Below are 18698 nucleotides of genomic sequence, written 5' to 3'. Positions count from 1 at the left end.
GTAACCATGACCACCATCCATCCTCATCTTCCCAAACTGAAACTTCACACTCGTTAAACACTAACTCACCATTCCCTCCTCCCCCTAGGCCCTGACAATCACCATTCTATTTTCTGTATCTAAGAATGTGACTACTCTTTGGTACCTTATATAAGTAGAATCATACAGTATTTTTCCTTTTGTATCTGGTTGATTTCACTCAGCATAATGTGTTCAAGGTTCATCCATGTTATAGTAGGTGTCAAAATTTCCTTCCTTTTTAAGACTGAATAATACTCAATTATATGTCTGTATCATTTTGTTTTTCCATTCATTGACTGATGGACATTTGGGTTGTTTCTTTCCACCTTCTGGCTATTGCGAACAACACTGCTATGAACATGGGCCTACAAATATCTGTTTGCGTCCCTGCTTTCAATTCTTTTCCATATATACCCAGAAGTGAAATAACTGGATCATATGATAGTTCTATATTTAATTTTTTGAGCAACTGCCTTGCTGTTTTATCCTGATAGTCTTAAGATTCATTCTTAACATGCAGTCTGAAAATATCTTTTACAAGGCTTGTGCTGTTACATAGAGCTTCAGCTGGAATTTTTAAATTCCAAAATTACTTTTAAATGTTAAAAAAAAGACATTTGGAAACAAATTTGATATTATAATGGAAGGATAAATTTTAAAATATTTGAAGCTTCTCCTATGAGATTACATGCATAAAAGTTCAGAGCAATATTTCCAGTAAATCATAGCAATATTTTCAGTTCTGTTTCATCACCTACTCTTCCAGAGTTGGGCGAAATAAAAGTTTCCAATAGGCTTCACAGAACACACATCCCAATTTCCAGGTAAATTTGGAATTAACTTGTAGGTGTAACTTATCATTTTCACGTCAGTTACTTTCCTAATCAGAGTGTCTGACAAGAGCATCTGATAAGATTCTAATCAAAATCTTAGTGACAATTCACTGCAAGAATCCCAGACAATAAAATATTTAAGGTTAGCCGAGCAAAACAGCTCAAATTTATATGTTGGAACATTGTGTTAGGCTGCCTCATTGTTTCGGATACTGCTTTTTCTAGCTTATTCCTTTTCCTCCTTCAAAATTAAAGCTCCTTTGTTCAGTACTTTCTTGACCCCACTCTTCCGGCCACAGTTCCTCTACTAAATGATCATTTATCTGGGCTCCCTGCCTGCTTCCTCCATAATCACCTTTAACATTCCAAGATCAGCTGGAACTTGGTATTCTTGCCATGCAAGGCAGGGTTTGACCCAGAAATACGTGAATATCCATTTTCAACTCCACCTCCTTTTTTCACACCTCTCACATAGCTGCAAGTGCCTATATTCTCCCCCTACTCAACCCAGATCTCAAGTACTATTAATTATCAGAATATATGCTGTAGTTGAAGTTTGAAATATATGGCCATCCTTCATTTCCAAGGCAACTGTAGCATTTTACTGCAGAATAATGGAGATAACTCTCAGATGGTCTATGTTTTATTCTTTCTCCCTCCATCAATATCCGTAAGATGTGTATTCCATAAGAAGGTGGTTTTCAAACTTTTGGGTGCATCAGATTTACAAGGACTACGGGTTAAAATGCAGACTACAGAGCCCTTTCTCTGGAGTTTCTCACTTAGGAGATCTGGAATAGAGTCTGAGAATCTGCATTTCTACTTATTTTCAGTTATGCTGCTGCTACTGGTCCAGGAACCAGACTCAGATCCACTGACACAGGCCGACAATGGGTGAGGCTTTGAATCAGGAATACAATGATGTAAATGCCCAGGAGCACCAGTGAGCTTGAAATGTAGACATCCCTGTGTCTTATAAGTACATGGCTTCTAACTAGGAATTCAACTTTAATTTGCTTATTTAAAGTGATAAGGTATTTTTTTCCAATAAACATCTACCTTGAAAAGAAGAACACTAATAAACATACCTGTCTTAAGTTAGTAATTGTGGGTAACATACAGTAAATCTCTATTTACTCCTCTTTCATTGACAGAAACCATTTTACTCTCATCCCATCTTATTAAAAATGAAGACTAATATAATGATATAAGAAGCTGCTATTCTACAATTTACATGAATCTCCAAAAAGATTTTAGGTTAAATAAAGGACAGTCAAGGAACAAAGTAAAGGGACTTCTTAAAACCTCAACATCCAAAAGAATGAGAGATATTTCAGTAAGAAAAAGAGTCACTGCAATCAATATTAAAATTACAAAGTCCTATAACTTCTTTATTATGATTTGTGCATCAATGTGCTGATATAAATGAATAACATATACTACTAATGCAATGTTATATGATATTTACATCTCAAAAAAAGATGAAATGTGAAAATAAATGAATCACCATAAAACAAATTATATACCCTGGAGTATAATCTATAAAAATATTGAATCAATATGCTGTACACCCAAAACTAATATAATAAGGCAAATATAATAATAAATCAATCAATCAATCAATAAATACAATGTCCTAAAGAAACTGGGAGGAAATGACAAAACAGTCCAAACTCTCTCCCAATACCAGAATATTCTTTACAAAACTCCCTGACCAAATAAATAATAGACACATCCTAAATGTTTGGTCTGAGCCAATCACTGCAATATGAACTGGAAATGGAATTTCTCCTTTGATATTTATAATATTTTAAGAGGTAGACACTTATCCCGATTTTACATATAAATAGATAAAGGCTTAGCTTAAATGACTAGGTCCAAGGAAACCTAGCTAAGCTAGTAAGGGAAGCACTGGAATTAAACGTCAAGGACAGACTCTACACCAAGGTCACTCAACAATTTCATTGCTGATCTGCTAAATTAGGGCTTTTTTCAACATTTGTTTTCCTAATCATCTTCCATGAAATGTTAATATCACAGATATTCTGTATATCTATTTATATGCTATATGTATACTGTGCTTTATACAAAATAAAAAGTAAAGAATAAGAATTTTGTCCCTCAAGAACCATTTTTCATTTCTTTGGAGATGATCTGGCCCCAACTGAGAAAGCAACACTGTCCACCTGCACTGTTGAATATGGGCTCACCTGAGACCACGGAGCGCTTGAAATGTGGCGAGTTGGCTAAGATGTGCATAAGATTTGAAAGACTGACAATGAAAACAAGAATGTAAAGTAGTTCATGAATAATTTTTCTATTAATTATATATGTAAATAAATATATCGGGTTAAACAAACTATATTGTTAAAATTAATTCCACCTGTTTTTTTTGAAGCTTTTTTAATGTGGCTATTAAAACAATTAAAATTTCAAGTGTGGCTCATTTTATATTTCTACTGGGCAGTGGAGCTCTAAATCTTCACGAGAAAATAAGTTTTCTCCTTAACAGGGAAATCTTTTTCACAAAGCAAACTTGGTCAGATAATGCCAGCTAGAAAGTTTTGGGATTTTTTTCCACATATGCAGCTACCATTTAGGTTTTTTTGTTTTTTTGTGTTTTCGTTTTTGCGGTACACAAGCCTCTCACTGTTGTGGCCTCTCCCATTGAGGAGCACAGGCTCCGGACGCGCAGGCTCAATGGCTCACAGGCCCAGCCACTGCGCGGCACGTGGGATCCTCCCGGACCAGGGAACGAACCCGTGTCCCCTGCATCGGCAGGCGGAGTCTCAACCACTGCGCCACCAGGGAAGCCCACCATTTAGTTTTAACACCTAACTATTGGGTTGGCCAAGAAGTTCATTTGGGTTTTTCTGAATGAAATTTTTAGACAGCCCAATTATACAAAATCAATCTAGTTGCTTCTCTAAGTGTCAACTCTTCAAGTATCTGAAGAGAGCCAATATGTTGCTGCCCTCTGAGTTCTACTTTACCAGGTTCAGGTTAGTAATGAGCTAAATTGTGCCCCACCCCAAAATCCATATGTTCAAGTCCTACCCAGTACTTCAAAGTGCAACCCTATATGGTTAACAGTCTTTACATAGGCAATTAAATTAAAAGGAGGTCATTAAGGGTGGGCCCTAATCCAATAGGATTGGTGTCCTTATAAAAAGAAGAAATCTGGACACAGACACATACAGAAGGAAGGTGATGTGACAACACAGCGAGGCCAGCCACCCACAAGCTATGGAGAGAGGCCTGGAACAGATCCCTCCCTCAGGGTCTTCAGAAGGAACCAACTGCACTAACACCTTGATCTCAGACTTGCGGCCTCCAAAACTGTGAGAGAACACATGTTTGTGGTTTAAGACTCTCAGTCCGTGCTACTTTGTCATGGACACCCTACAAAACTGGTACAAGCTATAACCCATTAAGGCTAATGTCAAGGACCAGCTAGCTCACAGACCCACAGACAAACAGCCCACCCATTGGTGCCACTGTCAGAAAGTCTACTGGCCAAGATTGACCACGATCCTGACTCCACAGGGATTTCGTATCCTCATGTTGTGAAACAGAAAACACACATGGCTAGAGATGTGCACGTCTCAACTAATCAATGTTACAGAGTCAACAAGGGAAAAAAAAACAGCCATGCTCCACCGGGGTTGACCAAGACTTGCCTCGGAAAGCAGCAGAGCCAAAGACGGCAAACACATACACAAACAGCTGTGGAAGGAAAAGAAATTCCAAGTGTCACAGAAAATCAGATGTGATGCCCAACAAGCGTCAGCAATGCAGCCCTGACTATGAAACACACGCACATACAAAGACACACACACTAAAGGCAGTCTTAGATGATAGATTGTGAGATTAGGATCGGTGAAGTAAATCTCCTATGTGCACCAGCATGGAAGAGGATTTTCTTCCCAGAGCCTGTCAGGTCTGAAATTTCCCCGAGGAAAGGAAAGCAGAGGAGGGAAGAAGGTCCAGGGTGGAGGATGCAAAGCAGGGGAGAGAAGTACCATTAAAAAGTTGCCTTTTACTGACAGGTATAAAAATCTCTTTTAACAAAATACAGCAAAAAGTTGGAAGCATGTTCCTTCAAATACCATGCAAGATAACTGCAGGCCTACACTAGGGATTCAAATGAAAGTCCAGATTCCCCATCATACAAGGTGCTCGCTGTTTAGTGGGGGCATCAGATGAGTAAACCAATCATTTCAGGAAGCTATAGGTCTGGTGGGCTGTGGTTTTAATATACATTTCCCTGATGACTAATGACTAATGCTGTTGAACATCTTTTCATGTCCCTACTGGCCGTGCGTGTGTGTGCATGCACGTGTGCACGCAGTGGCCCAGTACTTTTTAAAATCAGTTAAGATTTAAATCAGTGGTTTACATTTTAATCAGTGATTCTGGACCAGGGGCAGTTTTGCACCCCAGGGAAATATCGGCAATGTCCAGAAACAATTTTGGTTGTTACACTGGGGATTTTGTTACTGGAATCTAGTAGATAGCCAGGGATGCTGCTACACATTCTACAATGCACCAGCCAAACCCCATAACAAAGAATTGTCTGGCCCCAAATGTCCATAGTACTGAGGTTCAGAAACACAGCTTTAATGGCTTCCTACTGACTTCATGATAAAATTTTGCAGTGGACTAAGTAGCATATACACACTCCTTGCCATCCCGCCTCATTATCTGAGCCACCAAGTGCCCCATTTGCTTATCCTTCCCTGTCCTTCAAAGTCCCATGTGCCTTCCCTCCTTAGGATGCCCACATGTCCTGTACATTTGACCTAATACACTCCCCATCCTCATGTTGGCTTAAGTCCTACTTATAACTCAGGTCTTTCCTTAAACAGAATTTCTCCATGGAAACCTTCCAAACTTCTCATACTCACTTGTACTTTTGTACTTTTTCCCATAGTACTTATCACAATTATAGTAACATCATTTACCTCTCTTTGTTGAGCATCTATCTCCCCCAGTGGAGCACCAACTCCGTGAGGGCAAGAACCAAATCATTTACCCTTGTAAATCCACAACACTAGCAAAATGTCCAGTTTATAAGAGGCATCCATACAAATTTAAAGTATGAACACTGAACGGGTAGATGGAAGGAAACTGCAGAAAAAGAATCAAGGTAGATTCTGAAAAATATCAATTGGGCTGGCACCCAACAGGTTGCCAGAAGCTGTGGCAAGAGACATTTCAAAGCAATGGCAAAGGCAGCATAAGGCTTTGGAGGGCAGAGAAGGAGTGAGTGGGATGTGAGGAGAGGAGAAGGTGGGTAGAAGCTGCATGGTCCTTGTGGAGGGAAGGATGAGGAAAAAAGGTCAGTAACTGTAGGAGGAAGGTGGTCAGGGGGGGACATTGTGCTGGGGTCTATGTTGGCATTTGTATGACTAAAAAGCATATTTCTATGTTCTTAGAAGAGCTTCAACAGAAGGGAATCTTTCACAGATACTGTCCAAGGGGAGGATAATTATGAATCTAGAATCCAAAGAAACCAGGAGGCATGGGCTCCAGGACATAGAGCTTTCCCAGGGACAGGAGGGAAGGTGGGACCATAGAGGTGGCCCAAGTATATTGAACTAGGAGTGGGGAAGGGAGGATGTCAATAATATTGTCCCAGTAACTTCCATTCCCTCTATACAGAAGAAATAGTGTAGGTAGAATTTTTATTATAAATAATATTTTTTAAGCTATCTGTCATTAATAGTTTTCTCATTTTGGCAATAAAGCTCACATATCCATTTTTCTCCTTTTGAATCATTATCCAGATAGAGAGGATGTTTTCACAACCGTCAGTCTTTTGCTCTGTGACTCCCAACACTTCTGAATTTAAGGGCAATTTTCCTTGCAAAATCTCGGTATATGTGTATCTTTTTCAGAAAACAGAAGCCACTTGTAACATTCTGAATAAGAGATGTAAATACATTAAGCATCACAACTTTCAACCAATATCGAATCACAATTGACTACACACTCAACCTTAAGCCATATTTAGCCCTTACGGGAAACCCGTGCTATGACAGCAATCAGCTCTGTATTGACAATAAATATTTTGCTTCTTGAACTCACATGGAGAAACCAAAGTTAAGAAGGCCACAGGGTCCCTCGGACTCTGGGAGATGTCAGACGGAATGGAAGGATGGAGGGCAGGGCTTTCTAACCAATGCCACACACAGTGTGTCATGCAGGTGTCTTGGGAGCATGACCACCCTCCCTCATGACTGCACACTCCCCCTTCCCATGAACCCACTGTGACCCAGAAACACACCAGATCATTCCTTCATTCCACAAAGATTCCCTGAGCACCAACTCAGTGCCAGGCCTATGCTTTGCCTTAGGGAAGAAGATAAATAACACAAAGCTACAGTCTTTGAGGAACCCTGGTCCAGTTGTTGTATAGACCAGGCATAACCACCTCCCGGCATGCACCCTCCTGCACTGGCAATCTACATCTGGACTCTCAATTGACAGCACCTTGAATTCCAAGCCATTCTGCCTCACGTTTGGGTGCAAGTGGCATCCTCTACACTTACTTCATGCCCACTTTATCTTTCATCTTCCAACATCAAAGATTTCCCATAGGAAGCCATGGGACCAGTCTTAATGGGCATCCAACAAAAGACAACATTTGCAAGTATGTTTGGAAAAGAAAAAGATGGAAAAGCACATGTAATGAGTCTTGCCAGATACAAAAGTGTCACTTATTAGGTAATGAAAAAAATGACCTTTGTTTTAACACGGTTCCTGAATATCTTTCCGTGAGCATGTTTTACACTGACTGACTGATGTAGAACATTTGTAAACTAGACTGTACCCTGGTCTTTGTGCCTCAAAGCAGCAATGGAGTTTTCCTATGTTCCCACATCCTACATTGTGGAACAAAAATGGGCTTTGTATACATATCATTAAAAAAATGCTGTTTTTGAAGACACTAGCAAAGAGGGAGGCATTTGTAGGGTTTTAAGCCTCATTTGTACGAATCCTAAAATCAGGGGGATTCTTTGGAGAAGTCAATGAACCTCTTTCAGCTGGTAATCATTTGGATTCTATTAAAAGCCTTTTGTTACCACAAGGATCCTGTTTGGAGATATCATGGTAGACTGGAAAGGTCCTGAATTTAACCAGAAGACCTAGCTTTTAACCTGACTTCGGCTCTAACTAGTTGTGTGCCTTGGGCAACTCACCACTCACTAGCCCCAGTGTGCTTCTATGTAAGATGGGAATAATAACATCTGGCCTTTTCCTACCACTCGAGGTGGTCTTGAAGACTGAAGGAGCATGACTGTAAATAAATAAGAGCGGTTTATAAATAACAAGGCCTGTTATTAGGACTCACTCTCAGTATTGAACTTGAGAGGCAGCATTATAGCAAAACTCCATTTTACTCAACTGTGATATTGAAGAAGAGAATTACATAGGATGTGTGAGTGGTTATTGCACATTAAGACTGAAATTCATGGAATCCTAGAACCATAAAAGGCCGTATTGGGTAGATGAAGAAAACAAAAACCTCTCTAGAAACTTTGAACATAAAGGAGTTTAATTACAGGTACTTGACAGTATCACTAGAAGGACTGGAGACATAGGCTTCAGGTTGAGCCTCTGTGAATGACCCCAGAACATGAAACACTGACCCTTGAGGAGAGCTGTTGCCTCCACCACATTCAGAAAGGTGAGAGAGAAATCAAGGAGGAACTGCTAGGGTCAAATACACGCCAGCTTAGCTGAAGACAAAAGAAGAGTAATCTGAGACTGTCACCACTGCCTCTTTATAACCAAACACAGAAGAACGACTACAGAAGATCATACTTCGTCCTTCAACATCCCACACGTCTGTAGAGACAAACCAAAGAATGCAGAGAAGTGGCCTCCTTCACATATTGTTTAAGTGCATCTCATACTGGTGGAATTAATTTACGGCCAGAATATTAGACGCCTCAAGGAAGTCTAGTAAATGTACCTTGAGATTCCCTGATTCTGTATTATAAGAAGTCGTACTAAGAGGATGTGGGGATGGAGACTAAGTGAGATTCAACCAAACAGCAAACCTGAGAAAGCATCCTAGTCAGTATCCTTCTTTTTTTTTTTTTTTTTTTAATCTACGGGACCAGTTGCTGACTTGCTCTGGGGTCTTCCTTTTTCAGTTTATATGGCCTCTTCTATAAAATGAATCAAATTAACTTTCCCTTACCTACTTCATAAACAAGTTCCAATGAAATTTTGATTTTTTAACAGCAAAATAACTTCTTAATCTCCTATGTATCAATGCTATAGATTAAGATCCACAATGACTAGTTCAGGTAAAAGTGCTTTGTTAACTAATTCATTTTCCTTAAACTTGTTCATAAAACTTCATTGTGATGAAAAGAAACAAAACACTGAGAAAGTACTGCGAACTAAAAAAGTCCTTGAAATGAAACCATATGTAGGATGCTTTTAATTCTCTTTTAACGCTAAATATTTTTTTCTTATTTTATAGAATAATGTCTCTCCACTGACAAGAATTTAGTTTCCTGATAAATGTACACAGATTTAGTCAACATCAATTATATCTAAGCATATACCTAAGCATTTTTTCAGAACAAAATTAAAATAAAAATTTCCCCAAATTGAAAATTAACATATGAAGAAAATAATAAAATCAAATATCAGAGCACAAAGAGATCAAAGGGGAAGCCAAAGAACTCTTCAAGAGTCTAGCCTTCTTTATATGCTATTTCATTTAGTTTTTAACAGAAATCGACAGCTTCTTTAAAATCTCATGTAAATCTCAGAAATATGTCCTAGTTCCTTTCCTTACTGATATACAGGGGCACTGGCTCTGACTGTGGGATGGGACATGGAATAGATGGGGGGAGGGGAGCATTATGAAATCTTTCTGGGCAGATGGAATTTATGATACAATCTGAAAAGGCTGCTTGAACCTCATATTAGCTCCAGTAACGGGAAAACTAAGGTCTTCAGTCACGAAATATTTGTTATTTAGGTGAAGACCCACAGCATTAGTCGACAATTCACAATCAATCTCATTCCATTTTCTGCCAGGCACTCCTTGTTCATGATGATGTGAAACAATCCTGATAAAGAAACATTTAACTACAGATTAACTAGTTCAATGTAAAAAAGCAAAACGTTCCTGTCCCATTTAAACAGTCATTGCATGTAAATATCATTTGAAGCTATTTACTGATAGGCTAAAGTTTCCTGGGAAGGATTAGAGATATGCTAATAGCCAGAGTAAATTATCCTACTGCACCATAGGTGGGAATATCAAAGTCAGGCAAGATGCAAGAGAAAAACTACTAGAGAAAATTATATTCCAGAAACAGCACTCTACTAGTCTGCTCTGTTATGCCAATAACAGCCTGTAGGCACTACATTTCCTTGCTCAATTACTACCGTTTTGTTTAACTGCTTTCGCCTTTGGGGCATTTACTACACCTGCTTCACTTCCCAGGCCTTACCTTAGGCTAGATAAAGACCTAATCAAGGTCCATCTAAACCCAGGATAAGTCATTTTTGTTACTGTTGAAGAGGGTCCTAAAGCAATAATAAAAATGCTTTAGGCTTTTGTTTTCATTGAAAATAAGAAGAAAATAGCTTTCTTAGATCCAAGACAGGCAAAACCAACCTACGGAGCTGTAAGTCAGGAGAGCGGGTGTAGGGGCCAGAAGGGAGCACTCAGGGGCTTGGTGGGCTGGCGATGCTGTTTCTCCATCTGGTGCTGATCACGTGAGTGTTCATTTTGTGAAAACTGACCCAGGTGGACCCGAGATTTGCGTGTTTTACTTCATGAACGTTACACTCTGATCAAAAGCTTAAAATAGCTTTATTGACTTACTTTGGAAAAGTGATATTCTTACACTTAGATTACAGTAATCACTGTCGATGAGAAATTCACAAAAGCTCTTTGGACATGAAAAAGGGACAAATCTGGACATAGTTAAGTAGTATTTTAGAGGGCACCTGCCAGCCCTCTGGGGGCTGCGTTTGGATCCACCACCTACCAACCAGGGCTGTTTCTGCCCTCTTTCCCCTATAACCTGTCCAAAGTCAATGCTGCTGACTGACCACCTTGTAAACGCTTCTCCCCTGCTCCCTCATTAATCTTGTCAGTGTCACCTTGTCATCATTTTGGAAACTGCAACTACAGATTCTACATAATGCAAAAGTTCTAACTGAGCTTTTGTGTAGGATGCTGGGAAATGTGCAGTATACTAACATGATTTTTTATTATTATTCCCTGTTTTAGCTGTGGGTTTTTTGGTGGGGAGGGCAGAGTGGTGGAGAGGGGTGAGGGAGTTACTTGTTCAAATCCACGGGGCGCTCAGCACATCCAAACCTCCAAGCTTCTTCAGCCTTCTTCTCAAACAACTTAGCCAGTCTAGCAATTATGACCTTTGAATGTAAGATTACGCTTCTGAGACATGATGTATGATGTGAGACTTACATATATCTATCTCTATATAATTTTTTTCTTGCTAAATTACAAAAGTTTTTTTAACTGTTTCCTTTTCCTTCTGGGCATCATACCTGTGCACTTACTCTGTGTGTGTGTGTGTGTGTGTGTGTGTTGTGTGTACTCTAAGGTTTTTAAGTAGAAGTAAAACTTTCGGATGCTTTGGAAACTGACTTCCTTTAAAGAGAAAGAGTCCTGCATTTTTTACATAGATTCATTTTCTCTGAGATACCTATATTTTTTAAAAGGGTAAAAGAACATTTTTCCCTTTCAAATCATAAAATATGAAATTCAAAACACACTTTAAAGGGAACGGAAGGAAGCTCTGGATCTTCCCACCTATAGAATAAAAGAATCATCCAACACAAACTGACCACCTTGATAAAGTTCATGGCCCTCTAATTATTGGGGGACCATCACTTTTAACAACTTATTTTATTGAGTGTTGAATGTCAGGCACCACACAGAGCAATGCATGTGCCTTCACTCCTTTAATGGTAACAGCAGTTCTGTGCAGTAGGAGATACTACAATCCTTACATTACACATGAGGAAACAGGTTGAGATGCATTAAGCAATTCACCCACTGTGAGCTCTGAATTTGGAGGGTGAGAGTGGAGAAAAAGAAAACAACCAAATGAGAAGCCCTCCATGCACCAGAGGTTGTAGAACAAAGACACAGATCTTTAAGAGAAAGGATGGGCAAACTCAGAAAACAGATTCTCAACAGCCCATTAGAAAGCATAATGGTACACTTGAAAATGAGGAGTCTGAGGCAAATCAGGGGTTGGGAAACCTTCGTCTTTCCCTCCACATCCTGTCCAACACAGAGAAACAAGAGGGGCCAGGCTCACAATCTCCCAAGCTCCCTAGCTGAGATGGAGAAAGTTAGCTCACTCTCAAGCACCCAGTCCTGTATGCCCACCTCCTACTACCAGAGACTGATCGTATACAAATGCAAAATGAAAGCAAAGATACAAACGCACAATAAAAGCAAGGTGCATCCTTTCATATCACTGGTGAAACACATAGCCACCATAGGTCAGTCCTTTATCTGTTGGCCAAGTTCTGGAGGACAAGGCTTGGCCTTGATGTTCAGACTGTATATACCTATACACCATTACTAGTTGTTCAAAAATGGAAATATTTCCACATGCCCCCACAGACACTGGGGACCCGCAGACATTCCCAGGATCAGGCAAAAGCATGGTTTATGCCTGGCCCTGGTGGAACAGGATGTCTCCAGGACTCCACTCCAGCTCCACTGCCCCCCTGCTGTCTGTTGTGACTAGTTAACGCCAATGTCAAAGCTTTTGGCTACCACCCTTAGAGGATCCACAGCCTCACCATGACATTGGTAGTAGGTAGCCAACAGACTATGCAGGGCACTGCGCCCTCTGGGTGACATCCCCCATTCTACATGGTGGTCAGGACAACAGGACTGGTGATTATGGTGCTTTAGCCACTCAAAGAACAAGACAGAATCTCTACACAATTCTAAATAGGCCCACACTCATCATTTTCAAATGTACCATTATGCTTTCTAATGGGCTATTGAAAATCTGTTTTGAGTTTGCCCATCCTTTGTCTTAAAGATCAGAGAAGAGGGTTTACAATTTTTAAGTGAGATCAGATATTTGAGATATTTTAAATTATTTCCAGCATTTACTTTTCCTCACTAGCAGATGGGGCACACCCTTGGGGGTGGGGGTGTGGGTAGCAGGTATTTCCCAAAGTCAGAGCTAAAAGGAAAAACACAGCAGCCCCCCCTGCTCAGAGGCAGGAAGTCAGACTAGACAGCCTCTCGAGAAGCTTCTCTCTTTCCTTTCCTTTTCTAACACTCCCACTAGAAGCAGATGAAAATGCTGAAAATGTTTCATTGCCTATAAGAAATTCAAAAGAAATGCAAGAATGTGAGTTAAGTCAACCTGGGCATCAGAGACACTTCCTAAATATCCCAGAAGATCTAAAAAGATTGTCCACGATTATGTCACTGAGTTTTTTTCTACCTCCTAGGTAGGTAGAAAGGTAACAATTGGAAGAATTTCTCAAAATACAAACACAGAGATAAAATTAAACTTACAAACCAGTGAAAATGTACACAGGCCAGCAAGACTGTGCTCTCTACCATACATTCCAAGTTTTTTTTCACAAACCTTATCTCAGTGGTTTCAAAGTGTGGTTCCCCAACCAGCAGCATCAGTACTACCCAAGACCCTATGAGAAAGGCAAATTCCCAGGCTCCATCTCAGACCTTCTGAATCAGAAACTGAGGGTGGGCCCCAGCAGTCTGAATCTTACCAATCCCCCCACATGTTTCTGATGCACGCTCAAGTGTGAGAAGGGCTGCTTTACCTATCAGCTGCTGCCAACGTTTAGATGAAATAGGTAGGAAAGGTAGCATTCTCACAGTCTGAGCAAGAGGCAGCAAAGATTCACAGAGGTAAAGTGATTAAGCTAAAGTCACACAGCTGACTGGTAAAAGAATCAGCAGGTACGCCCAGGCCTTTGGACTCAAGATCTAGCTCTCTGTGTCTTCAACACACAGTCTCACTAATATGCAATACAATTAGCCAGATAACCTAAACTGGCTTGATACTAGAAGGACAAATATGAACGGGGGAGAGTAGAAGGGTGACACCTGGGGAGGAAAAAAACATCCTAAGAAAGTCTGGGTCCGTCTTACTCCACAGATCACCATGGAGACCAAGAAGGCCAACCAAGGAACTTACAGGATAGTCCATTGCATTCCACATAACCTGACTCCTGGATGCAGTCTTGTTTCTCCCCTATGAAAGATCTGAGATTCCCCTGGCCCTCTCCTTAGTGTCTATATCCTTCCTACTGGACTGCCCCAGAAACTCACTGTTCAATGCTCAGAGGGAGCCCTTCTCACCTTCTGCAGGTGGCGTTTGACTAGCAGCCTCTCCATCACTCTCCCTGCAGCCCTCATAATCTCTATATCATTGGTGTTCTTGATAATTTTCTGTCTCCTCCACCTAGTATGTAAGGTCGGTAACAGCAGGGAGGTTGCTGCTTTCTTCATCACACCAGGCTCTAATCCAGGGCCTGGCATTAGTAGGTGAGGAAGAAATATATGTGACATAAATTCACATAATAAAAGTCATCTACCTGGATGTATCAAAAAGTGTTTCCACAGAAGAACTTCATTTTCAAAGTGACACTCATATTTTCTTCCAAACAAGACATTCTAGAGAATTATTTTTTCTTCAAACATTGAATAAATTTTATTTTATTCATTATTATTTATATTAGTTATCTATTTTATACTTATTAGTGTATATATGTCAATCCCGATCTCCCAATTCATCCCACCACCACCGCCCCCCTGCCACATTCCCCCCTTGGTGTCCATACGTTTGCTCTCTACATCTGTGTCTCTGTTTCTGCCTTGCAAACCGGTTCATCTGGAGAATTATTTAAAATGCAGTTTAAAATCATCTCTGTGAGTAAATCCAGAGCTTATCCCGGAATACCCTTCTTATTCTGCATAGTCTCTTTCTCTCTCTCTCTTGCTCTCTCTCTCTTCCTTCTGTTCTTCATTCTCTTTCTCAGTAAACCCATCATCATATTAGCTTTCTATCTGATCTCAAGATGGGCAAGACTGCTTTATTTGTTGTTGAACTTCATTTTCTCTGTTTTTCCTTGACACAGACAAAGCATTTCATCTGTCTGAACTTATTGTTTAGAGTGTGGAATAATCCATTTACAAAGCATCCGGTCATTAGACTAGGACAGAAAGAGACAAGTGTAAAGTCCATAGTAAAAGGATGCCTACAGCATTTAATAACTGGTATGAGCTTTCAAGGAAGCTGTGGGCTCAGCCTCCAAGTCCTGTTTGCACTTCCAAATGGACAAAATATAGACACAGACCCGCTCAGCTAAGTAACTGGATTCTCTACCTGGAATATTTAAATTGTTTTCAGACACTGGAAAATGGCTTAAGAAGATTAAAGAAAAATACCCTGGAGAATAACAGGCTATAATTTACTAGGTGGAAAATCTTTTCAGCAAGAAGAATGCCTCATTCTCCTATAACTCCTCCTGTTTAAGAGATGTCTTAGTCATTTGGACCCAAATTTCCTTAGATCCAGCAGCTCAGGTTTATTCCCATGGGTTGTTCTTATCAAACCTGTTGAATGACATCTAGGCCATAAAATTGATAAACTAATGTCCTCCATCCGAAGATCCCCATGTATTCAGCAAGATTATTAAAGTGTCTGAAGGCAATGCGCGGGGTGGGGGGTTCACTTGAAGTCCTAGGGTCCAGGGTTCCTGTAAAGTACTGGACTTAGCCCAGCCCCTCCTGGCATAAGATGAAGGTAAACTGAGGTAATGTCTTGTGTTCTATGTCTATTTCGAACTGAAGACTCCAGCCAGCTCAGTTCTCAGAAACTTGTCCTCCCGCTTAGCCTGCAGGCCCACCGAGCCCTCATCGACCCCTCAGTGACCCCCTTCTGCTCTTCAGCCCTCCCCTGGTGTGTCCTCCCCAGCCTTTCTCAGGGCCCTTCTCTGCGGAGCCCGGGCGCTAAAGTTTGGCATCACCGACCACCTGTCGGCTGGACCGCTGTGTCCTCTGCCTCTACCGCGTGGGCGCCCAGAAAAGCGCTAAGACGCTGAGCAATCATTCAACAGTTTCGGACTCCCAGGCAGTTCCTTCTCGAAAGGGACCAAAGGAGGTAACAGGGGGTGCATCTGCGCGCGGAGAGGGGCGCGACTTGTTCACACCGCAGCGCTTTCCTGCGGGTCCCAACTTCACCCTCCCCACTTTCCAAACTCTCAGGACCCGTCACCGGCAACGCCGGCCCCTTCGGCTCCACTGGCCCAAAAGATTTCAGACCTCAGGGGGCGCGGACCAGACCCAGCCAGGACGTCAACTACTGAACCCAATGACCCAGGAGCGGGCGCCCAGCCGCCGCTGTCGGCCACCCGCCCGGGCGGCGGCGACCTGAGCGCTCCGAAGCCCCCGCGCCCGCCCGGGTGCGCCCATTGCATAACGCACCCCTCGCCCCACCCCCACGAGAGGCCCGCGCCTGCCCCGCGCCCAGCCGGCACCCCCGCCAGCCGCCCCGACTTACATCATCCCACTTGACGAATTTGGTGCCCTTCTTGAGGCTGTCGGACACGCACACGGGCTTGAGTTGCAGAGCGTGTACTCCGGGCTGAGCCCCGGCCATCAGGGCTCATCGGGGCTCCGGGCGGCCCGGGCGAGCGCGGCAGGGACGGGGCGCAGGGCGCGGGCTCCTTTCCCGGCTCCAGAGGCGCTCGCCTCTGCTCCCGCGCCGGCCTCCGCACCTCCTCCGGAGCGGCTCAGCAGGCGGGGCGCGCGGGGGCGAGGCGCCCGGCCATGCTCGGGCGGCACGCGGGGTCGGGCGCCCGCGGTGGAAGCGGAGCCTCGGAGGGCAAAGAGCCGCCAAGCAGGGCTGCCAGCCGCCTCCGGATACTGCTCCTCGGCCGCCGCCGCCTCCTGGCGTACCATTCAGCACATCCTCTAGACATGGAGGGAGAGCGCGAATGACACACGCTCGGCGCCCCCCCGCCCTGCTCCTTCCCCTCCTCCCTCCTCCTCCCGCCCCCCTTCCCCGCCACCAGCGCTCGCTCAGTCCCTCCTTCCCTCGGCGGCTTCCAGCCCAACTTTGCGCACTGGGTCAGGCGCCGGGAAGCGGGGACGCAGCGGCACCTCCCGGCTCCCGGCCTTCACTGCAGCCAACGCCTTCGCCGCCGCGCCTCTGAGCATGCCTGGTGCCCCGGTGGCGGGGTGCTGGGGGTGCTGGGGTGTCCGGGAGCCAGACGTTCCTGGGGGTTTGCTGGGGAACGTGAGCCCGAGCCTGGAAATGTCCTTGGGTCCAAACGGGGTGGGAAAATGGAGCCGTCGGAGGGAGCGGAGAAGCGACCCACTGCTTTCCCCTCTAGCTGGAGCTCTCCAGCGCTGACCACAAACCAGCTTTTTGAAAAGACAATTATTATTTATTAGTAGAGAAGAGAGCATTTGAGAGGCATGGAGTGAGAGCTCTTTGGGGAAACCTTGCCAGCCCTGAGAATTTGCAGCGCGCTGGTCTTGAAGCCCGGGCATTCTTCGGTTAAGTTGTGTTTCTGAGAAAGCAAGCCCATTCTAAGAGAAACAATGCTTTTATTTCCCACGATGACAGAAGGCCCCTGTGTGTGTGAGTGTGTGTGTGTGTGTGCGTGTGTGTGTGTGTGTGCACGTGCGCGCGTGTATCAGACAGAGACAGAGGAGGAGAGAAAGAGAGAGAGAGGTGTCTAACTGATAGGAACTTGCTCATTTAGGAACATAGGTGTAAGGATGTTTGTACTCATTCAACAGACATTTCTCATTTCTTTTAAAACAAAGAAAGAGATAGCCCCACCAGAATAGATCAAGTTTAAAAGACCGATAATACCAGTGTTGACAGAATGAGGAGCAACTGGAAATTTCATTCACTGCTGGAGAGAGTATAAAATGGTAAAGCCACTTGGAAAAACAGTTTTTTTATGAAGTTAAACATTTACTTATCATAAAACCCGGAACTTCCACTTCTAGGTATTTACCCAAGAGAAATGAAAACATATGTTCTCACAGACTTGTTCAGTAATGCTCATAGCTTTCTTCATCATATCCCAAAACTGGAAACCACAAATGTCAATCAACAGGTAAATGGATAAACAAAATGTGGTATGCCAAACAATGGAATACCATTCAGCAATATAAAAGTAATGGGCATACAACCACACAGATAAATCCCACAGACTCTAAGCCTAGTGAAAGAAGCTGGACACAATAGACTACATACTGTTCAATTCCACTTGAGGAATTCTACAACAGGTAAACCAGTCTATGTTGACAGAAAGCAGATCAGTGGTTGCCTGTGGCCAGGAGTGGCAGGGATTGACAGGGAAGGTGAACCAGGGAACTTTTGAGAGTGACGGAAATGTTCCATATTGTGTGTGTACACAGTTGTCAAAATTATAGAACTGTATACCTAAAATGAGTATGTTTTATTGTAAGTAAATTGTACCTCAATAAAGTTGATTTTACAAAAGAAGAAACAGAATATGAACAAAGAAGGAGAGAAACATTCTTTTCTCTTAAGTGTTTGTCTTTTTTCCTCTGCCCCAGAGGCTTCCAAGGCCCAATGTTTATAAACTCGGTCAAAACATTACCCAAAATCTGATGGGGAAATTTGCTGTTAAATATTTCAATGCATTCAAAACATATGTGTTGATTAGCAGCTGTATGCTAGGCACTACGATAACCACCAAGGATAACCTGGTGAACATGACCCCTGACTCCTGCTCTTTTTTGGGGGCCTTACCTGGTCCTTGGAAGCCACTTGCCACAAAGAA

General features: G+C 42.6%; 1 protein-coding gene across 2 annotated transcripts in view; it reads right to left on the bottom strand.

Moving 5' to 3' along the window:
• Positions 1 to 16851, bottom strand: part of PLCB1 (phospholipase C beta 1) — a 699301-nt gene extending 682450 nt beyond the window's left edge. Inside the window, exon 1 of one of the 2 annotated variants that reach the window (XM_081257138.1) lies at positions 16433 to 16851. In XM_081257138.1, the coding sequence (XP_081113264.1) occupies positions 16433 to 16531 (99 nt within the window). In that variant the 5' untranslated portion in view covers positions 16532 to 16851. The remainder of the gene's footprint in view (positions 1 to 16432) is intronic. The other variant, XM_081257139.1, reaches the window with a different exon arrangement.
• Between the last annotated feature and the right edge of the window lie 1847 nt (positions 16852 to 18698).

This window comes from Mesoplodon bidens (assembly GCF_964165515.1).
Source record: "Mesoplodon bidens genome assembly, chromosome: 15".
NCBI classification, from domain to species: Eukaryota; Metazoa; Chordata; class Mammalia; order Artiodactyla; family Ziphiidae; genus Mesoplodon; species Mesoplodon bidens.
Note: the sequence above shows the minus strand (reverse complement) of the source record. Positions and strands in the feature narration are given on the sequence as shown.